The following is a 22,919-nucleotide window of genomic DNA, read 5'->3' as shown; positions in this document are numbered from 1 at the left end:
GTATAATGGGGACAGTGACTCACAGGGTGTTGGTGAGACCAGTTATCTGAATGTGTGTGGTGTTTCCAGTGCTAGAGTGGTAAGCGTTTGGCATGTCACCACGATGGAGTCTGAAATCCATCTGAGCCCTCCCTGCACTCTGCAAGGGGATCTCCTACTGGGCTTCTACAGAGAGGGGGCCCTCTGCCCCTGGGGTGGATCACTCCATTTTAGGCTCATCTGAAACAGGAAGAGGCACTCCGGAAAATGCTGGCTGGTGTGGCATTGTCTGCTGTCCTGGCTGTCCTGATGGACCAGGCAGTGGTAGAGCAGAGTTGGGGTGTCAGGACCCATTGAGTTCTGTTTTCCAGTCACTTTAGGATGGTTATGTGAGGGCCAGGGCTGCTCCAGGTATGGCGTCTGTGTCTTTCCTTCTATGTGCCAGGATCTGATGCAAAACTTTATAAAAGGGACAGAGGTTCAGAGAGGGCAAGAGTTGTCCCACAGTCACACAGCATAGTGTCCTGAGAGACCAAGATCAATAGTGGCACCCAGTTGATGGGGGTTTTGTCTTCTAAGAGGGGAGAAACAGACCTCTAAAGATGGACACTGTAGGGAGTGAGATGAATGGGTGAGGAGCTGTACTGGGGATGGGGGACAGAGGAGGGTGTGGCCCTCAGCACAACTCTCAACTTTCCTCCTTCCCCCTCCTACACTGAGGGGGGCACAAAAAGGACTGTCCCCACCCTGGGCTGCTATGTGTCCTATCTTTGTCACGGAGCTCTAGGTTCTTCCTTCCAGGGTCCCTGCTTCCCCATCAGCTTGAAGACTCCCAAGGACAAGTCCTCTCCCCCCCATCAGATCCAAGGCTCCCCAGGATCACAGCTTACCCTTGCAAGTTCCTGGGCACCTGTGTTGGAGCCAAGGGGTGCCTAGCCCCATGCCCAGGTTGGTCTTCGGGCCACCTGTAGAATCTCCCTCTTTCTAGCCTTGGCCATTCTGTAGGCAAGGGGACCCATGGCCGATCCATGCCAGCCTCACCGCAGGGCCCCACCTTCTCTAAATTCCGGTGTGCCAGGCCGCCCGGAGCCTGGGACTCCTATAAATAGAGGCTGTATACACCAGGAGGGGCCTGGCCGCCTCTGCTTTGAAGCTCAGTGGCAGGTCTGGTTCCTGTCTTCTGGGGGTGGGAGAGGTGGGCCGCTTCCCTCCTGGGGCTCTCTGAGAGGTGGCCTGAGCCCCGCCGAGCTCCCAGACACAGACTAAAGGCTTCTGGCCACAGGAGGCCAAGTGGGGCTCAGACCCCTGTAAAATGGAATCGGCGCTGTCGGCTGCCATGCCTCTTCCTTATAAGATGGGGAAACTGAGTCAGCATGACTCAGCCAAATTTCCTCTGCCAGCCAGTGGCAGAACCCCCAAATCTAACAGGTTGCTTTCTACACCACCTTCCTACCTTGTGGCGGTGCGTAAGGGAGAATTAATTGTAATAATGATAATCATAGTCACTGTGGTCATCCCTGTGGACTGAGTGGTTCCTAAGTGCCTGACCTCATGTTAGCCTTGTAGAAACCCTGGGAAATTGCTGTCATTGGTTGGGCCCCTTGTGTAGCAGAGCTACCGTCGCCCCACGGGGGATCACTGGCTCGTCTTAGGACACACAATTCGGGATCTGGACTCAGGGGCCAGAGCCCTGGGGCAGCTGAAGGCTCTGCATAAGCTCGTGTGTGTGTGTGTGTGTGTGTGTGTGTGTGTGTGTGTGTGTGTGTGTGTGCTGGGCCATGAAACCTCCTCCCGGCTGCCCCCGCGACCCACGCCTCTGTCCCTCGCAGGCCCTGAGCAGTAGCGCCTACAAGAGCGCCTCGCCCTACGGCTCCCTCAACAACATCGCCGACGGCCTCAGCTCCCTCACTGAGCACTTCTCGGACCTGACCCTCACCTCCGAGGCCCGCAAGCCCAGCAAGCGGCCCCCGCCTAACTACTTGTGCCACTTGTGCTTCAACAAAGGACACTACATCAAGGACTGCCCCCAGGTAAGGCAGCCCTGACTCGGGGAGGGCTCGCAGGCTCCCTTGCTGACCTGGGGCAACGCTGGCCTGTGGGCAGGCACAGCGGCCTCCCCAGGAGCCCTCCCCTCAGAGAGTGGCCCCCTGGCCCTCTGGTCACCACCATTTTGTCCCCCCTGCTCTTGCTGAGACAAGGCTGCTGGTGTGGATGCAACAGAGGCCCAGCTTGGGCCTAACTAGCTGGGTGGAAATGAGTGGGGGATCCTGGACCCCAACGGGGCCCCCAAATGAGGTTTTGTGCCTTTTTGTCTCCACCAGCTCCTGCAGGGTGGGTCCCCTTACGGTGGGGCAGGACGGGGCCAATGGCCTCCTCATAGCTCTCTGGAGGCCCCATCTGCTCACACTCACTCAGAAGGAATGTGGGCTCCCGGCCAGGAAGCCAGATGTGCGCCCCCTCCTCGGACCCCACCTCTGCCTCCTCAGCCTGCAGAGATGAGGGAAGGGGGTCCTACCCCACTCTCCATTCCCCAGACAGGTCCGGGAAGGCTCAGGCACCAAGGGATTGGGCATCTCTCTTGGGGTACATGGGGGCCAGGACATGGAGGGTGCTGGGGAGTGTCCCCCCTTACCCAGTGCTTCGCCAAAGATGAAGTGGGACCTCTGGGGCAGATCCCAAACTCTTCCATAGACGTGGCTCTGGGATCCTGGGGGAAGCAGTCAGCAGCTGTCTTTTAAAATACGGTATGAGATTATTGCTGATTTTTCCCCCTGTTTTTTTCGTATTTTCCAATTATTTTATAATGCGATGCTAGTTAGATTTGATAAATGTAGTAGAAATGGAGTCCTGGAGACTCCGAAGGTCCACATAGTATTACCTTCCAGATTTGGGGAGTCAACTGTGGCCGTGTAGGACTGGGTCCAGAGCCACAGGAGGCTGATCTGTGCTTGTTGCTGTCACACACACCAAGCTCTTCTCAGGAACAGCCATCCCAGGCTTCGGGTCCTGGCTTCTCAGAGTGCAGCCCACGGACCACAGCACCAGTATTTCCTGGGGCTTGCTAAAACCCGTGAGTCCCTGACCCACCCAGACCTCACTGGGTAAGATCCCCAGATGATGTGTTCCCCTGACCTGGACACCTCACAGTGGGAGCTGGCCCACAGGGCCAACCTCAAGACCTGGTACCCCGCCTCTGGGCCCTGTCTCTGAACAGATGCAGTAAGCAAGAGGCCCTTGGCATGAGTAGCTCCCTGCAGAGATTGACCCCCACTGTCAGGGTTCTCTAGGTAGATGGGGGACAAAGGGGCAGGTAAGGAACTCATGCACTGTGATCTCTGAGCTACTCAGTGGAGTAGCTGGATTTTCACCTGGGCAAGCCAGTGTCTTTTAAAAGCTGGGGCAGAGGGTCCCTCCCTTCCCAGCCCAGTGCTAACGCTGGTTCTTCCTGTATCTGGATCATTATCTCTTAATTCAGTGTCAGAAGTAGGAGTAGTGGTCCCATTCCACAGCTGAGTCTCCAAGAGATGAAGCATTGTAGAAGGGGTAGGACAGGTATGAGGACTCTGCTCATGGGGCCTCTGTGCCCTGCCTCCCTGAACACTCATGCCACTCCAAGCTGAGTCTCCCTGTCTGTGGAGCCTCAGTCTCTTTCTTGAGCTGGCTGAGACCTTTTCCTGACCCATCCCAAACCTGATTCTGCCCGGGACCCTGAAGGCCCAGGGATCCCCTACCCATTTCACAAGGGGTAGAATGACAGAGGTTCACAGTCTTCCTCTCGTCCCCTGTCCAATGGGACTAGTGGGAACACTCTCCCACACAAGTGCTTGAGGATGCAAGGAAATGCCTAGCATGGTGCCCTGTATACAGGAAGCACTAAATAAATGCTGGCTAGAATAATTTATTTCTCCTTTGGGTTACCTTGAAAAGTGTACCTATCTTGCAAGGTACTAGGTAGTTTGGCAAGGCTGGGTTTAATTGGACTCTGTCCACGCCACCTCACCTGACCACAAGCTACAGGGTTGGCATTGGGCTAGATTCGTCCCTGAACCCCCTGCTGTCTGACACCCACCCAAGACACTTCACCAGCAGGTGCTCAGCACAAGTGCTCCTGAAGGAAGGGAATGGGTTTACAAGTCTTTTATAAGCCATGGAAGGAAGCCTGTGTTTCAAATGAATGATTGTATGAGTTTGACATAAATAATATGAAAAAGATTCTAGAATGTTCTTTTTTCGGTAACAGCCTTAATGAGACAGAATCCATTCACCATATAATTTACCCATTTGAGATGCATAGTTCAGTGATTTTTAATGCACTCAGGGTTGTGTAAACCATGACCATCAGTCTCAGAATCTGTTTTTCAACTCAGAAAAAGAGCTTCATACTCGTGAGGAATCCTCTCCTGATGGTCCATCCCCACCGCATCGGCTCACCTCCTTTCTCTCCCTCTAGAGAAATGGAGTGGTATAATAACGTGCATCTGGTGACTGGCCTTCTTCACTGAGCATGACATTCTCCAGGTTCATCCTTGTCACGTGTGCCCGTTTCTGTGATTTGGGAAGTGTTCTATCATGTTCTAGTCTCTGGATGAGACTGAAGAGAGTGATCATTAATTCTCCTTTCGAGGTCTGGCAGAATTCACCTCTGAAGCCATCTGGGCCTGGGCTTTCCTTTTGTGGGGAGATCTTTGATGACTAGTTCCATCTCTTGTTCTGGATCTGTTCTGATTGTGTATTCCTTCTTGATTCAGTTACTACAGTTTGTGTTTTTCTAGGATTTTGTCTGTTTCATCTAACTTATCTAATTTATTGGCTTACCATTGTTCCTGGTGTTCTCTTATAATCCTTTTTATTTCTGTAAGGTCAATAATAATGTCGCCCGCTTCCATTTCTGATTCTTGTAATTTGAGTTTTCTCTCTTTTCTTGGACTGATCTAACTAACTAAAGGTTTGCCAATTTTGTTGAACTTTTCCAAGAACCAACTTTTGATTTAGTTGATTTTCTCTGTTGTTTTTCTGTTCTCTGTTTCATTGCTTTCCACCCTAATCTTTTTGTTTTTTAATTTTTTTAAATTTTCATTTGTTACGTATGACAGCAGAATGCATTACAATTCATATTACCCATATAGAGCACAATTTTTCATATCTTTTGGTTATACACAAAGTGGAGTCACACATTCATGTCTTCACACATGTACTTGGGGTAATGATGTCCATCTCATTCCACCGTCTTTTCCTACCCCCGTGCCCCCTCCCCCTTTCCCTATCTATCTAAAGTTCATTCCTCCCATGACCCACCACCCCCTGCAACCCATTATGAATCAGTATCCTTAAATCAGAGAAGACATTCAGCATTTTTTTTTTTTTTTGCAGGGGGGACTGGCTAACTTCACTTAGCATTATATTCTCCCACTCCATCCATTTCCCTGCAAATGTCATGATTTTATTCTCTTTTAATGCTGAATTCCACCTTCACCTTTTAAAACATTGTGGTAAAATACACATAACATAAAATATATCATCCTAACCCATTTTTAAGTGTATTAAATACATTCACAGTGTTGTGCAAACATCACGACTGTCATTCACAGAACTTTTTTTTTTAATCTTGTAAAACTGACTCTGAGCCCCTTAATCAACCCCCCTTTCCCCCTCTCCACCCCTGGTGATCACTATTTCACTTTCTGTCTCTGAGTTTGACTTCTCTAGATGCCTCATAGAAGTGGAATCATACCATATTTGTCTTCAGGGCTCATTTCACTTAGCATAATGTCCCCGTGGTGTATCCACATCTTAGCAGGTGTCAGAATTTCCTTTATTTTATTTTTTGTTTTAGTTGTAGTTGGACACAATACCTTTATTGAATTTCCTTTATTTTTAAGGCTGAATAATATTTCATTGGATGGATATACCACGTTTGTCTGTCACCCATTCATCAATGGGGATGCTTCTACTTTGGGGCTATTGTGAATATGGGTTTGCAAATACCTCTTCAAGTTCTTGCTTGATTCTCCACTCTGACCTTTATAATTTCCTCCCATGATCTTGCTTTGGGTTTAGTTTGTTTTTTTTTTCTTTTTTCTTGAGGTAGAAGATTAGGTTACTGATCTTGTAACCTTCCCTTTTCAGTTAAGATGTTTGCAGCCAGGAATTTCCCACAAAACTGCATCCCATAAGTTTTAGTCTGTTGTGTCTTTATTTTCGTTTATCACAGAGTATCTTCTTCTTCTTCATGTGTTTCCTCTTGACCCACTGGTTGTTGAGGAGTGGGTTGTTTACTACCCACTTATTTGTGAATTTTCCAAATATCTTTTAATGATTTCTAACTTTATTCCATTGTGGTAAGAGAAAGTTTGAATTATTCATCCCTTCTAAACTGATCGTGGTTTGCTTCAGAGCACGTGGGCTGTCCTGGAGGCTGTTCTATGTGCACTTGGGAAGAATGCATTTTGTTGCTGGGTGGAGTGTTCTGAGGATGTCTGTAGAGACTGGGTGGCTTAGAGTGATGCATCTGTCTCCTTTTGCCTTGTTGATATTCTGCCCCATTCTGAACATTATTTTCAGTGGGAATATTGAAGTCTTCAGCTATTATTTTTGAAGTATCTGCTTTTCTTTAATGCTCCTTTTTTTTTTTTTTTGCTTCATGTATATTTGGTGCTTTGTTCTTAGGTGCATGTATGTTTCTAATTGTTTTGTCTCCTGATATATTGATCCTTTATCATTCTAAAATATCCTTTTTTTATCTCCAGTAATATTTTTTTGTGTTAAAGTTTACTTTTTCTGATAGCAAATTCCCAGTTTTCAATGTTGCTACTGGCTTTTCCTATTCTTTTGCTTCTAATTTGTAGCTGTGTTTGAATCTAAAGTGTGTTTCCTGGGGACACCATATAGCAATTGCTTTTTGTTATCCAGTTGTTACTGGCAGGCAAGCCGGGAAACTGCCTGCATTCCAGCTGGCTGGATTCAGCTCCCCCAACCCACGTCCCTAGCTACAAAATAAGCAAAAGATGCAAAAAGGAAAAATGATTTTTTTTAAAGAGAGAGACAGAGAGAGAGAGAGAGAGAGAGAGAGAGAGAAATTTTTAATATTTATTTTTTTAGTTCTCGGCGGACACAACATCTTTGTTGGTATGTGGTGCTGAGGATCGAACCCGGGCTGCACGCATGCCAGGCGAGTGCGCTACCGCTTGAGCCACATCCCCAGCCCCAGGAAAAATGAATTTAATGCAGTTGATCAAACTGGATAGAAACAGTTAGATTGTTTTTCTTGTCTTATAGAAGTAGTTATCATTTGTAGAAACAAAACCCAGGAGATACACATATGTAGACTTAGCTAGGCTGTGCTAGCCAGAGAGCTCACAGGACTGCAGTGTCCTTGGTGCCCACCTGGGTCAGGTAGTTTTCTATTTCCATTCTCAGCATGAGGAAGTTCAGGAGCTAAAACAATACAGAACTTCTAACTTTAAAGGGGCTCTGTTTCACAATCTGAGGATCCCTGCCTTTTGATTGGATTCTTTAATCCATTCATATTTAATGCTATGATGGAGGCAGTTGGATTTCTGCCTGGCATTTTACTTTTTATTTCCTAAGTCACTCATGTTTTTGTTTCTCTATTTCTCTCTTATTGCTTTCTTTGGCACTAATTTTCTAATGTAATATTTTAATTTCTTTAATTTTTCATGATAGTTTTAGTCATTTTTTCTAGGTCACTGTAGGGCTTATCTTATCATCTTAACTTACAAGAGTGACATATAGACATATAATTCCTACGTAGCTCTGCTCTCCAGTGTCTTTGGACTTTTCAGCCATCTCACTATGCTGAGTCTGTGTGTAGACATCTCTGTTTACCCTATTTAGATTTTATCGAGCTGCTTGGATGTGTTGATTAAAGTTTTTTTCTTTTTTAAAATTAGATTTGGAAAAATTTCAGCTATTATTTCTTTAAATTTTCTTTCTGCTCCATCAGATCTTCTCTTCTGTGGAATGATTTTTAAATGATTCAAAAGTTTTTAGAATCCTCAGTCATCCAACTGGGCTGGACTTCACCTCCCCCTAGTCAGTCCTGAGTCTGCCCATGAGCCCAGGGATCTGAGGGAGGCAGCAGAGAAGGTGAAGCCCAAGCCCTGGCTGCAGCGGCCACTCCACACTAGTGGAGTCCAGGAGCCGGGACTTGTGGCCTATGAGTTGATTCTTTTCCAACCTTAAGATTAGGGTAAAGGTGTTCAGTACTCCACTCATCTGATGAATAGGCCTCACCCGTTCCTAAGGCCAGTGTGATGGGGACTGGGCACATCAGGAAGACAGGGAGCCCCTAAAGCAGAGGTGGAAGGTGCTGGAGACCAATTCTAAATGTGGCTGAAGGGAATTCTCTCCTCATGGGAGGAGAGACCAGCGTTCCATCTCTAGCTAATGTCAGCACTGACCCAAGGAGTCTCAGGAGACAAGAGTGTCCACCACGTGGTGCTTAAAAACACAAGCTCTGCCTTCCCCACAAGGTGTGCCAGCCACTTGCCTAGAGATGATAGTAAAAGCTTCTGAACGAGTTCATCACCGAGTTTAGCATGTTATATGCATTAACTCTGTCAGTTCCCTCAAAAACCCTCTCAGGTACATGCTAGAGATCCCCAAATGCCACTGGGTAAAACTGAGGCCCAGAGACGTGACTTGCCCAAGGTCACACAGCAGGTGAGTCTCAAGGCTGAGGCTGGGACTCAGCTCCTGCTGATCCCAAAGCCCAATCTTTGCCACTTATACCCTGCAGTCACCCTTTGCGTTCAGACTTCCATCTCCACTGTCATTCCCAGAAAGTTTGGGGTTCTTCAAAAATGAGCTGCTGGGAATAAAGAGGGTCGAGGACCCTGCAGACAGAAGCCAGACCTGCCTGGTCTCACCCAGTCTGTGTGCCCCATAATGGGCCAGCATCAGGGCGCCTTCTGCCCTCTTGGAGTCAGGGAGGTCAGGTGTGGCTCGGGTGGCAGCAGACATGCCTCGACGGCAGGGGGGCACGGTTGGCATCCGCTGGCTGCCTGCAGGGTCACCTGGGTGGCTTGCCTTGGCTTCTGCACACTGATGGGGCAGGACCACAAGGACCTAAGTTGCAGTGTCCTTCTTTGAGCCCACTGCACTTGCCTATGTGGTATGACTTTGCAGCGGGGGCTTTGAATTGCAGCCCTTCCTGGGCATCTGCTGGATGCCAAACCTTTGCTGGATGAGGCCTGACCTCGTCCTCAGGGAGACACACAGAGCAGCGCTGGCCATTCTGGGTGACCAGGGCTGCCACGGAGGTTTGCCGAGTGAGAATCCAGCTCTGCCTAGGCTTCGGGGAGGCCTCGGAGAGGAGGAGGCGGGGCCTGGGGTGGGGCAGGCTTCCAGGCCAGGCTGTCAATAACTGGAATATGCTTTCTGGGCAGCGCCAGCCGTTGGCTAGGGCTGGCACTCCCGAGGGGGGAGCGGAAGGTGTGGTTGGAGCAGGTGGTGAAGGGCCTGCGTGCCAGGCTGCACAAACTTGGACTGAACCTGGAGGGCAGGGAGAAGCCATCCAAGGGTTTTCGGTGACAGGCTGGGATTAGCATTTTGAAGGATCGTGATAGTGGCCGTGGGAGGCCGGGCTGCTGGGGAAACCAGCCATGAGCAGGGATAGGAGATGGTCAGACCAGGTCCAAGACAGGGAGCGCAGAGGTTGCAGGGTGGTATTTGTGGACACCCCAGTAAACAAAAGAGGACAGGTCCCCACTCTGAGCTGGCGTTCTGTTGTTGAAGAAGGACCATAAAGTGCAAATCCAGAAAAATCAAGGGAATATCCAACGTAATGGAGACTGTGAAAATGTTCCTGGGTAGGCCCTGCCGGGGTGGTTTCTCCATGAGGAACAGGAGGGACAAGTGCCCAAGCCCCTGATACTTTTGGGGTTCCACAGAAATGTTTCCATTTGTATTTAAGGCCAGAATAGAAAGTTACTATAACAATGATGAATTTATAATGATGAATCCACCTTGGATATTTATCTTTATACTTACCCAATCAGGAACTCTATTATATGGAGGAAGGGGCCCACAAGGCAAAAGTACCTACGGATGCAAGTTCAGAGTGCAGTCCTGAAAAGAATCTGGGGGCTGCTTTCTATTGGATGGCTGTGGTGGGCCCCTCTGATGATATGACATGAAACTCAAAATGCTACCTTTTCTCTAAAACTCAGAATCCACATGTCATTAGTAAGGACCCTGATGCCGGTGTGGGAGGTATCTTGTTGTTCTCAAAGGAAACAATCTCAAATTTATAAACCAAAGATCAGAGTTCAGGTTCTAGCTCTGCATATTACTGTTCTGTGCAACCTTGAGCAAGTCACTTCACCTCCCAGGCCACCTTTCCTCATCTCCAATTTGGAGTTGATGACTCACTCAGCACCTGTGTGGGAATAGAGCCTAGGGCAGGGTGGGGGAAGTACACACAGGATCCCTCTACTCTTTCTAGCCACCTCCAGCCTGGCCCCCACCCTTCAAGTACTGAGCTGGGAGCAGAAATTCTCCAAGCCCTCAGCCTCCATCAGGCCCAAGGCATTTGGGGGGAGTAGTGGTTACTCCTTTGAGGGAGGCCTGAGGAGTGTTGTCACCTGCGCCTCCTGTGTCCGGCTAAGAGACGGGCACCATGAGAGGTCTGGGAAGGGCCCGAGCCCCGGGGAGCTGCCATTCCTGAGTCAGCCTGCCCAGGGCTGCTAATGAAATCCAGATGTCCAAGAGAACACAATCATCACCCCCACCCATCTGGCAGCTCGGGTTTCTTGGAGATTGCAAAAGAAAAAGAAAAATAGAGCAGGGAGAGAACTGAGTCCCCGAGCAGCTGAAACCTTAGAGGCGGGTGTGAGGGATGTAAAGAGTCTCAGGGTCCTGCTGGGGGAGGGGCGGAGAGGAAGCTGGCCAGGCCTCCTCCCCAGCCTGGTGGGTCTCAGCAGCCCTCCTCAGGAAGGCCCGACCCTGAGGGCTTGGGGTGTCCAGAGACAGCAAGCAGGGACGGCCAACCACGTCTGACCCTTGCCTGGACCCTGCCCGAATGGCAGCTCTGGCTAATCTCTGGGTTCAGAGGGGCTGCAGCCCAGGCAGGGGCAGGCAGAGAGGGACTGAGGGTATGTGGGCGTTTTCCTGCAGAACTTGGACCCAGGGCTAGAAGCTCTCAGAGCCCCACAGCTGAGTGTCATGGAGGGCAGAGGTGAGGGGTGGAACAGGGTGGGATCCAGGCCCCGTCCTTCCCTGAAGCCTGCCTCACACCTGACCTTAGCAAGGTGAAGATAGGTTCTCAGGCTAAAGACGTGTAAAGTCCTTGGTTAGTTAGCCCAGGTTAGACCTGCTCTGGTTTGGACATGTTTGAGTTCATGTGCTGGAAGCTTGGTCCTCAGTGTGGCGAGGTGAGAGGTGGTGGACCTTTGAGAGCTGAGTCCTAGTGGGAGGTGATTAGGTCACTGGGCACCACCCTTGAAGGGGCTTAAGGTCACTCTCCTGGGAAAAGATTTTATAAGAGAGCAAGCCTGGTCCCTCCCCTCACTTCAGTTCCTGTCTCTGCCCTGTGGTCTCTCCCTTTAAGCTCTCACCATGAGGCCTTCACCACAACCTGTGCTGGGCTATTTGCACTTTTGGCCTCCAAAACTTATGGGCTAAGTCAATCTCTCTCTCTCTCTCTCTCTTTTTTTTTTTAGAAATACCCAGCCTCAGGTATTTTATTATAGTAACAGAAAACAGACAAGACCCATCAATGAGCCAGGGGGAAACTGGGTATTTTTACAGAGTCTGAGAGGAGGGCAAGTTATAAAAAATTCTATAGAGGGAGGGAGGTGGGAAGGGAGGAAGAAAGGAAGGAAGAGATGGAGGGAAGTAGGGGAAGAAAGAAAACCCTTTGACCACTAGACAATGGAAGTAGCAGAGAAAGTGGGCTGTGCTCTCTGCACATTTTAAAACCTACAGCAGACAGGAGGAGGGAGGAGGAGGAAGGGCCAGCGTGCAGCCGGTGATCCTCACTGCCCATCACTCCTGCGGGTACTGCTGGGGATCCTCTGCCGCTGGGCGGGCTGGCCAGCCAGGGCCTGGCTGCGGTGTGCAGACACTTGGCACAGGACCTGGAATGCCAGAAGCACTTGGAGAATGTCAGCAGGGATGGGCGTTGCTGGGGGCTGCAGGGTGACTGCTGCGTGGCAGGTGGTGGCTTTGGTGGAGGTGCTGAGGGAGGGTCGTGCCCCAGGCCTGGTGTCTGGGGGCCCAGCGCTGCCCCAGCCCCTCCCGAGGCCCTCGGCTCCAGGGCCTGCCGTCAGTCCTAGCTCTGCCTCTTCCTAGCTGTGCGCCTTCAGGAGAAGGAGCCGGTCTATCCAGGCCTCAGTTTCTCCCTCAATGACACTGAAGAGTCCTGCCTCCTGGGATGCTGGGGCGGGATAGGTCACCTCAGGTGAAGTGCTGCGGGGAGCGCCTGGCCCCTCCGTGGACCACGAGTGTGAGCTGTCACCGTCGTGACACGTTTGGGAGGTCTGAGGCCTGAGAGGGCTTGGGGGTTCCACAGAGGGGCCTCCAGCCTCCCTCCCACCCTCCTTCCTGGAGAAAGGGGCCTGCCATGCCAGGGTGGGTGGCAGGGAGGCCTGTCAGGGGGTTGGGGAGGGAGCGGGAAAGGCTCTGGTGACTTTTTGGGTCACCCAGGTTTGCTTCCAGGTCTGTGGCCTGGCCTATCCCACAGGATGGGGAATGGAAGCCCTGCCCTGCCCCGGGGGCGGGGGAGGGGCCTCAGGAGGAGGCTGAGGGGTCATGGAAGGTGCCTGCTCTAGCCTGTGGCTGTCAGCGCCCCTCTGGGACAGGCCGAGGGTGGGCTCACCAAGTGTCCACCCTGCCTGGCCCAGAAAGAGGGAGCAGCTGCCGGGCTGGGGGAGGGATGCGGAGTGGAGTGCAGGGCGTGGGGCTTCGGGCAGCCTTCCTGCTGTCTGGCAGGGCAGGAAAGAGCCTAGGAGGGTCAGTTTCACATCCTCAGCGGCCAGTTCTGCTTTAGACAGGATCACAGATGGTGAGGAGCCTCCCAGCCCCGGGACTCTCAATGTGTCTGGGTCTCACCTTCTCCATCCTCTGCCCTGGGCCTAGAGGGAGAGGGACGCGAGCAGAGTGGGTGGTGGGACCCATCCCTGGACTCGAACTACTTGTGAGGCCGACTGAGTGGAGCCCTGGGGTGAGAAACCGCATCAGTATTAGTCAGCTGTTTGCAGCTGGCCTTATAAAGACATTTATTAAGCGGGGAACCCAGAGACTCACAGTGCAGGTGCACGGCACAGCTCTGGCAAGGGCCAGGAGGGAGAAACCCAGCTTGTGGCCTTTTATAGCCACCCTCTCAGAACCACCCAGGAAAACGCCTTTGCTGCCTTTCAGGGGTGCACCTCAGTGATCCAAGGACCTCCCCGTAGCACCATCCCTAGGACCAAGCTCCCAACATATAGCCCCGTGGGGACACAAGCCACTTCCAAACCGTGAGCTGGCTAGCTCCCCAGTGCCACCTCCTGCAGGCAGCTTTCTCTGGTCTCTCCTGTTCTTCAGGCAGCAAAGACTGATCCCTGCAGAATGCTAACGCGAGGCTCAGCATCCATCTTGTGAGGCCACTGGACCTCCCGAGTCTTATCCATCCCGTTTGTCCACTGAGGCTCATGGGCCTAGTGGGAGGGTCGGTGCAAGGGGAGGAGAGGCAGCCCGGGCTGCTGCAGCCTGCAGCGCTCCCCCTTCCTTGCCTTCCCGCCCCAGCAGCGCTAGCCACAGGCACTGGACAGCGGAGCCTTTCCAGCCTCCAGAACTTTGCTCCTGCTGTGCCGCCTGCCTGGGGTACCCTTCCTTGGTTTCTCCTGTTCCCCCCAGAGCCCAGCCAAGCCACCTCTGTGGGTGTCCTCCCCCCACCCCCCGGCCAGGTCACTGCAGCCCTCAGGAGTCCGGTCTGTGGCCTGGCCTATCCCACAGGCTCAGGTCGCCATGGAGAGCCAGAGCAGGGGCTAGCACAGTCCCCCCCAGGCCCCTGGAGAGCCTCCGAGGGCCTCGGTCCTCCTAGGCGAACTGGAGGCAGGACAGGGAGTTAGTTGCAGGATGGGGATGGGATGGGGATGGGGCTGCTCCTTGCCGAGGTGTTTGGTTGCCATCAGCCACAGGGGACTTTAGAGGTAGGAGGACAGCCAGGTGACCTTGAACAAGCCCCTCCTACCTTCAGCCCCTAGCTACACCGAAGTGTTCACTCTATATGGCGGACCCAGGAATATGCCCCCAGCCTGTCCCTTGGGTGCTGTGTGGATCCTCCAGCTAACCACGGAAAAGTTCCCAGCAAAGTTGAATGAAGGAAGGGGGTCCTCAGAAGAAAAAAATTTTATTTGTGAACACACAAAGTCCTGCCTCAACGTCTACTCCTTGGCTCAGCAGCAGGGGCAGCACCAGGAGCTCATCAGAGCTGCAGAGCACTGTCCCCCGCCCCCCAGGCTGCAGAAGCCAGGCTTTCACAAGCTCTCCAGGTCACTCATGGGCACATTCAAGTTTAGGAAACACTGTTCTGCAGCATCCTGACTCCTACTTCCCCATTCCTGGGGGGTCAGTCCTTGGGCTTCTTGCTAGAGCCTGATAGGGGATCCTGGCTGGAAATTCCCATCTCACTGGAGAAGACACCCTGGCCCAGCAGGACTCCTGTTTTGGAGGCTGTTTATGGAACTAGGATTGTGTCGAGGGCACTGAAACATCCAGAGGCCTTGACAGCCTCTGTCCATCTAGCAGTCCCCCATAAGGCCACCCCAGTTTATTTGGGAGTGTGGTCCCCACCAGAGGCAATGAGACTGCAGGACCTGGAACAGGGTTAGGGATGAGGAACCAGATCAACTTGGAGGCAGGAGGGCAGGGCTTCCCCTGAGCAAGCCAAGGGCATTTGTGCCCACAGTCTCTATCATCATGCAGCAGGGTACTGAGAAACTGCAGCTGGAATGTTTCGGGTTAGACACAATGAGCAGCTTCCTAATTGACCAGGAACAAAGTAGCAAAAGTCCTGAGGGTTCCACCCACTTAAATATTGGCCCTGTTGTGGGAGGTCAAGAGGCAGAGCCAGAAGGGGTTCGCAGCAGTCCTCTGTCCAGCCTCGCACCTTGAGATCATTGACCTGGAGGCCAAGAGACTTGTCTGGGGCCATACAGCAAGCTAGTGATGGAGGCTGGGACCCTGGTTTCTGACTGCCTGTGCCTGGGGCTTCTCTTTACCCCAGGCCTCCTGGTGGGCTTTGAGCGTGCAGGGGAGGGAGCCTGGCAACTCTCTGTGGCTCACTCTGACCTGACCTGCTTGGTACCTAAGACCCCTAGGGACGCCCTGGGGGCAGGGTCCTGTGAGACAGGTGCAGTGATTTGAGGATAGAACCCCGGGAGCCAAAGGGGTACAGGTGAAGGAAACAAGAGGCCCAGGCGGATTGATCTTGATGTAGGGGCTGGGGAACATCACTGGGGTCCTCGGGCCAGTGACTTTTAATTGCAGTCTGTTTCCCCGTCTGTAATATGGAGGAGAGATGAGACGAGGTCTGTGGTTCTCAACAGAGACTTCACATTAGAGTATCCTGGGGTGTTTTGATTTGTTTATTTTGGGGAGTGCTGGAAAGTTTGATTCAGTAGGTCTGGGGGAGGCCTGGCCACGGGCATTTGGTCAGCTCTTCAGGTGATTCTGATGAGCAGCTGGGCAAAAGCACGTGCCCAGGTCTGAAATGGTGTGGACCTCAGGCAGGGGGTGATCAGGGCTCTGCAGCCATGCAAAACCATCTTATTCTTCTGAGTTGTGGCAGTAAAGATGACAAGGTTCTGCAAAAACGTTGCAGGGGGTCCTGCTTCTACCACCTTCTGATGTTCATCCCAGATTCCTAGACTGTGTGATCACTAAGTTTTATCACTCAGCCGGGCTGCCCACACTGGGTGACTCTGACGCTCAGTTGTTCTGAATCGTGTGGTTTTGAGTCTGAGTTCCTCCGTCGTCAGTGCAGATCAAGATGGTGTGGGGCTGAGCCTCCCATGTGTTTCTGGGTGTCTGATGTGCTCTTGTTATTGTTCTTTGAAATGAAGATTCTCCACGTCTGTGATCATAACACGTTATTAGCCTGAATTCTAGAGATTCCAGGCATCTAAGTTATTATGGCACTAGCATTTTGTAAAATTCTAAATTCAGCAACACTGTGAAGTATCATTCCTTCTGGGCAGTCGGCAGCCAGGGCCCAGGGCCTGGCCTTTGTCTCCCTGAGACAGGGCAGTGATTGTGTGAGCTTGGACATGCGCCCCCTCCCTCCTGGTCTGGAGGGCCTCTCTTGGGAGAAGGAGTCGGGGTGGGGAGAGCAGAGACCCCCATGGAGCTCCCTTGGCTTTGGCTCTTCCTCCAGCACTGGCAATGGAGGAGTGGAAGGCAGAGCAAGTGAGAGGGGCACGTCTGACCATGCAGCAGGCAGGACAGCAGGATAGATGTGCAGCAGCAGCTCTCGATTGCTCCTTGCATCAGTTCCATCTCACAGTACAGTTGTCAGTCCCCAGGGTGCAAGATCAGGCTTAGACGGTAGAGGCTTTTGCACCTAGAGACCTCCCTACACGCACACACACCCCCGACTCTGGATGGGAGAACTGAGGTCCAGGAGGAGGTGACTGCCCTGATAGAGTTAGTGCCCAAGCCCAAGACTCCTAATTGCTGGCCATCACGACATGGCCCTTTGCATGACCCTTCCCAGGCCAGACTTTTTGCACAAAGCCATCAGCCTTCTGTAGGACTGACCTTCAGGTCCCCCTGAGGTGACAGGAGCCAGCTCCGCGACTCAGGATTACTCGTGTACAGCCTGTAGCCTGGCGATTTCACCAGGCCCAGGAGGGGATCTTGCCGTCCCAAGTGACCTCCTGGGCCGTTTCCTCCCAGCCGAACCACACAGGCCTTGGTTTCACTCCCCCAGGACTTGTGCACGAGTGTGGCAGCGCCTGGCCTGCAGGTCAGGCAGGAGACAGGGTGGGCTGGGAAGAGTCAGGTGTGAGCTGTCCCTCGCTCACTGTGGGACCTTGAGAAAGTCCCTACACAGGGACTTTCCTGGCTGGGGGCTGGTGGATCCTAACTCACAGAGTCACAGTGAGGATTTCACGAGGTCTCACACAGGCAACGCTGGCACACTAGGAGGGAACAGGGGCTTCCATGACCACCTCCAGCTGCCAATCTCAGCATAGAACGCATCTTGAACAGGGGCTTGCATTTGCTGGAGGAGACTGGGGGGGCTCGCTTATGCTCACTCAGAGGGAGCAACTATGCATTTCAGACTCCCTGGGGTTTTCAAAAGTTTAGCAGGCTAGTGCAGGAGGGTGGAAAGGTCTTGGATATCTGAGATTCTAGGCAAGTATGAAGACGTTGCTGATGATGATGGTGATGGTGATGCAGGTGATGATGGTGATGGTTATGATGGTGGTGGGGGTGGTGATGATGGTGATGATGGTGGTGATGATGATAGTGATGGTGATGGTGATGACGGTGGTGGTGGTGGTAATGATGGTGATTGTTGTGATGATGATGATGGTGGTGATAGTGATGGTGGTGGTGGTGATAATGGCTACTATTTACCAAATTTCCAAATATGTGTTGAGTACTTTGCACTCAAAAGTATAGAAATTCTTCACTACCCACCAGATAGCTATTGCTATCCCCAATTGAATGTTGGAAAACTAAGGTTCAGAGACATTCACAGACTTCCCCAAGCTCTTAATAAATGACATCAGCAGGATTGGAACCTGGATCTCCAGAGCTACACAGCCAGAGCTCTCCCTTGGCCCATGGTGGGATGAGAGGCTGAAGGGCCACAAGTCGGACAATGGCCAACCTCCAGTGGGGCCACAAGCAGGGCACGCCAGGGAAGCAGATGATTTTTTTCAGAAGAGCTGGGGCTATTGTAGTTTCCCCTCCTTCAGTGTAGTCACAATTTTCCATGTGGCTCTTGCTGTCACTTTGGAAATTCAGAGCTACCTGTGATGAGCCCTGAACCTCCTCCAGCCTGCCTTGGCTGGTGAAGAGGGGCCTAGAGCAAAGGCCTTTGCACAGCCACACGCACACACACACACAGAGTACGTGTGCACGCTCTCAGGAGGTCACCCTGGCGCACCTTGCAGCCCCACCAAGATCTGGAGGTTAGCTGCAAGCTCTGCCAACCACCTCGCTTGGAGTCCTGGAGTCACTTGCTCTGCTCTTGGGCATGTGTCCTCTTTCAGTTGGTGATGGTAGTGGTAATGGTGATGGTGGTGATTGTGGTGGTAATGGTGATGGTGGTGATGGAGGTGGTGGTGGTGATGGTGATAGAGGTGTTAGTGGTGATGGTGGTGATGGTGATGGTGGTGATGGTTGTGATGGTAATGGAGGTGGTGGTGGTGATGGTTGTGATGGTGATGGAGGTGGTGGTGGTGATGGTGATGGAGGTGGTGGTGGTGATGGTGATGGAGGTGGTGGTGGTGATGGTGGTGGTGGTGGTGATGGCGATGGTTGTGATGGTGATGGTGGTGGTGGTAGAGATGGTGGTGGTGGTAGTGATGGTGGTGATGGTGGTGATGGTGGTGATGATGGTGGCGATGATGGTGATGGTGGTGGTGATGATGGTGATGGTTGTGGTGGTGGTGGTGGTGATGGTGATGGTGGTGGTGGTGGTGATGGTGATGGTTGTGATGGTGGTAGTGATGGTGGTGGTGATGATGGTGGGTGGTGGTGATGATGGTGATGGTGGTGGTGGTGGTGATGGTGGTGAATCTGGCTGGTCATGGAGGGAAGTACATTACCTGTTGCTCCCTGTGTATGCACCGTGTGCCTGGCAGGCCCAGCTCTCTACAAAGGCCCAGTGCTCCAGGTGGCAGAGCCAGGAGCCTTTCCCCAGGGTTTCCTCGTGCCAAGGATCCCGGTGGCTCTTTTCACTCCTGGGATTCCAGTCTTCTGAGCTACTGGGAGTCAGACGAGAGCTGGAGAGGGTCAGTGCCCAGTAAGGAGCACATGGCATGAGCTCCAGGGCCTGGGGACACTGTCTTTGCTGAGGACTTACCCAGGTCTCTGCCCTGGTGCCAGCCTCCTGGAGAGGTGGACAGTGGCAGACTGAAGAGCCCTCCCCTGTGGCCTGGCAAGGCAGACCCTGGGGTTCAGGCCTTCTCAGACACATGACAGGGTCCCAGCAGAGCATGGCAGCTCCAGGAGGAGTCGGGGAGTGTCGGGAAGCCGCCTGGCCTTCCTCCCTCCCCACGTTTGCTTCAGACTCTTCCCTGGCACTGGTCTTGGTCCAGGCCTGAGCTACTCCTGCCCGTCTGGGCTCTGGGGCTGGAGACCTCTCACCTCCCTGGCCGCGGCCACCCTGTCTGCTGAGCACAGGGCCAGCGGGAAGCGCAGCCAGACCCTCGAACTTTGTGATGCCCCGTTCACACTGAGTGACCAGGAGGGCCTGGTGGCCTGCCCTCGGGGCTCCAGTTTCACTCTCTCCTGGGTTTCCTTCCACTGTGGACTCAACACCTGTCCCGTCCATTCCTCCTTCTTGGCTCAGAAGAAACGTTCTGGGGCCTGGCCAGCAGCTGGGAATGGTGGGGAGCCTGGGTCTGCCTCGTGCCCTTCTTCGCGCGGCCTGGCTGTCTCTAGCTTGGCCTGCCCTGCCCTGAGCCGTGTGCCCACCTGCAGGGGAGCCCGTGAGTGTGCCATGAACACGTGGACGTGAGAGAGACAATGTGAATATAACACTGTGCGAGGTGCCTGGTCCCCCTTCATCTTGCACAGGCTCAGGTGACCATCAGGGACAGTAGCCACCCTGTGATGGGGTCCCAGGGGCCTCCCCATCCCCCACTGCCATCCCAAGGCATTCTGATATCCAGACCTTACACCAGCTTCTGTAGCCACATGGAGCCCTCTCCCCTGTGACTTACCTGTCTCCTCCTGCACTCCCTCTGGCCTCTCCAGCTCCCCAAACACAGGGCTCTGCTCTTCCCGAGCAGGTCCCTCAGCATGTGAACCAGTGCTTGTGTATGTTACTTCGATCTGTTCACTCATAATGTATTTACTGAGCACCTACTATGCACCTAGCTCTGTCCTGGGTATGAGGAAGTCTACTACAGAGAACAAGGAAGACAAGGAAAGATTGCAGCTAGTATTTTTGTGGGGTGACAGTAAAGAAACACACATAAATGGATAGGCCGTGGTGCAGGTTAAGTTCAAATAGGGTGGTCAGGGACAGCTTCTCTGAGGATGGGAAGAGAAAAATAAAGAAGCGAATGGTATGGCAGTCTGGGGGAAGGGTATTCTTGGGAGGGAACAGCAAGTGCAAAGGCCCTGAGGTATGGCAAGGTTGTGCATGGCCTGTCTGCTCCAGCTCAAGGGACCCCAGGCTTGTTGGGAAGGGCTGAGACACAGAGTTAGTTAGAAATGTCCCCACCATGGCTGGCCCTCCGTTCTCCCGCCTCCTCCCCCAGCTGGGCAGTTCTTCTCTGGGGAACACAGATGGGTGCTTGTCTTGAGAGCTCCCCCTCCTCCTGCCACTCTGAACACTTGCAGTGGGGACAGGAAGTGTTGGCCCTCGCCTCCCAGCTGCCCGAGTGGGACGCCACCGGGCCAGGCCAGCCTGCTCAGGGAGGGACAGAGGGCCTATTGAGCCCTCTCTCTGGCCCATCAGGGACAATAGCCACACTGAGGACTGGGAACATCAGCCGGCATGCTGTCCAGGAAGCTGCCGGGCCGCCGCCTCCCCCTTCCGTGTGCCGCCCAACTCTTTCTGGCTCTCTGCTTAGCTTCCAATCTCAGGCTGAGAGAAGGGTCGGGATGGCCACGGTGCCCTTGACCTCCTCCCGGAGGCTCCCTGCCTTGTGCCACACCCATGCTGGACCAGGGAATCAGAGGCCCTCCGAGGTCTCCGCCTGAGGGACCTGGGAAGGAGCGAGACACACAACCTCAGGGAGCATCCGAGAGCTTCCCACACAGGCGCACAGAGCGCGGTGGGTGGGTGGGCTGCGGGGAGGCTGGGAGGAAGGCTTCCTGGAGGAAGAGGCATGAAGCGATTCTGCAGCCAGGACCAGGCTGGGAAGGCCCAGAACCCACGTGTCAGCAGGGCGAGAGCAAGGCTTGTCACGAGTCCAGAGGAGGAAAGCACAGTGGCCAGGCCATGTTAGGATTCACACTCTTCTCAAGGCTGGGTGCAGTCTAGTGGTGGGACATTTGTTCCAGAAGGATCTTGAGGAGTCCTGGACCAGGAATGCTGACACAAGTCACGTGGCCTGTACCAGCCCCTAGCCCCCAGCTGCGGGAGGAGGGCATCCCCACCACAGCTCTTGCCAACCAAGCTGGCGGGAAGCTTCAGAATCCTTCTCCACACAGTTCTCTGGTACCTGCCAGTTGGAGTGGACGCCCAAGATGAAGCCCTTGCCTTCCCGGGCCCACCCCGTCACCTCGTGGACAGTTGAAGAAACTGAGCCCAGGCAGTGGAGGAACTTACCCAGGTCACAGAGGGTGCTGGGGTGTGTGCTGGGGGCAGGAGGGAGATAAGAAATGTTCGCCTTTAAGTGTTTGAAGTGGTAAAACTTCAGATACTGGGAATGGCCCAGATGGCCCTGGACTGACCCTGTAGTGTGACTGCCCTCTCCAAAGAAGACCCCGTTAGCCTTGGCCCTAGCACCCCATTCCTTCCTAGTTCTCAGAGCAGCTTGGATAATTTGCAAGAGATCCTTGTCTTGGTCCCTCCCCAACTCCCGTAAGTTCACTGGAAAGGGGTGGTGTCTGTCTCATTAACCACCTACTCTTGGTTGTACCCAGTACCTAGTTGTTGAGGGTAAGGATGGAGGGCCCCATGGCTGGCAAGAAAAGTGTGTATGTGACAGTCACCCAGTGCCTTCTTCACTCCTGTGCTGGTCCTTTCGCACCCCCTGGCCTGCAGAGGACAAGCAGGACCCCTGGGGCAGGTTGGGCCCAGGCTGATCAGACACATGCCGGTTTGTGGAAGGCACCCAGCCCAGCCAGGCAGCCCCCGAGCTACCGCAGGGACATTGAGGCCCAAGGAGCTAAGTCAAGAGCCGGGGATCTAGTAGGCAGAGCAGGGAGCTAAGCCCAGGTCTCCTGGCTTTGGCCAGGCTCCTGGGCACCCATCCTGGCCCCCATGCCTACAGCTCCAGGGCTGATTTTTCCCGACAGCTGGGCCCACTGGGAGCTGTGTGTGACAGGGCCAAGGCAAGTGCCAGGGGCACAAGTGGGGGCAGGAGGTCCCTGCAGGCCGGGTTCTTTTTCCGTCTTGCACAGACGGGGCCACAGCCCCCAGCAGCCAGGTCTGCTCTGTGGTCATTACTGGCAGTGATGGCTTCCAGATGACAAGGAGTCACAGGCTTGGGATTGGGCCAGGAGTGCCAGGCCAGCCCTCTCCCAGCACCCTGCTGCCAAGACACCACCTCCAACACCCCTAGTCCTGCCCCTAAAGAGCTGGCCCTTCTGCCCAGCCCAGGCTGCGGCCCTCTCAGACTTGCAACCAGCCTGCTCCTGCGCTCAGCAGCCCTGGGCCCTGATCCCAGCTCCCTCCCACCCTGACTTCCTGTGAGGCTTGAGCAAGGCACCTGCCTTCTTTGTGACTCAGTTTCCTGAGCTGTAGGATGGGCATTTGGGGGCAGTGTGGAGACAGCTCCTGACAGACACTGCTGCTTCCACAGACTGATTAGTCGTCACCAAAATGGGACTCCGGCTTCCCCGGGGACTAGAGGTGCAAACTCTGGAGACGACCCCCAACCCACTGGTGAGGCCAGCTGTCCGTGTGACAACAGTGCCCCAGGTGTAGGCTCAAGGTACAGGCTCAAGTATGAGTGAGGAAAATGTTGTGCCTTGAAATCAAGCCTCAGGCACCTGGAGTCAGACGAGAGCAGACTCCCCCGCTGTGAGGTGCACAGGGTTCGAGAAGGAACCCGCCAATATCCTGGTGAGAAAAGTGGACT

The 22,919-nt window shown here is 53.4% G+C and overlaps 1 protein-coding gene across 2 annotated transcripts in view; it reads left to right on the top strand.

The window, feature by feature from the left end:
- Positions 1-22,919, top strand: part of Zcchc24 (zinc finger CCHC-type containing 24) — a 55,621-nt gene that overhangs the window by 9,973 nt on the left and 22,729 nt on the right. For both annotated transcript variants that reach the window (XM_077798566.1, XM_026390284.2), the window contains exon 2: positions 1,809-2,009. In XM_077798566.1, coding sequence (XP_077654692.1) covers positions 1,809-2,009 — 201 coding nt within the window. The remainder of the gene's footprint in view (positions 1-1,808; positions 2,010-22,919) is intronic.

Source organism: Urocitellus parryii, chromosome 5, assembly GCF_045843805.1.
Source record: "Urocitellus parryii isolate mUroPar1 chromosome 5, mUroPar1.hap1, whole genome shotgun sequence".
Lineage (NCBI taxonomy): Eukaryota > Metazoa > Chordata > Mammalia > Rodentia > Sciuridae > Urocitellus > Urocitellus parryii.
Note: the sequence above shows the minus strand (reverse complement) of the source record. Positions and strands in the feature narration are given on the sequence as shown.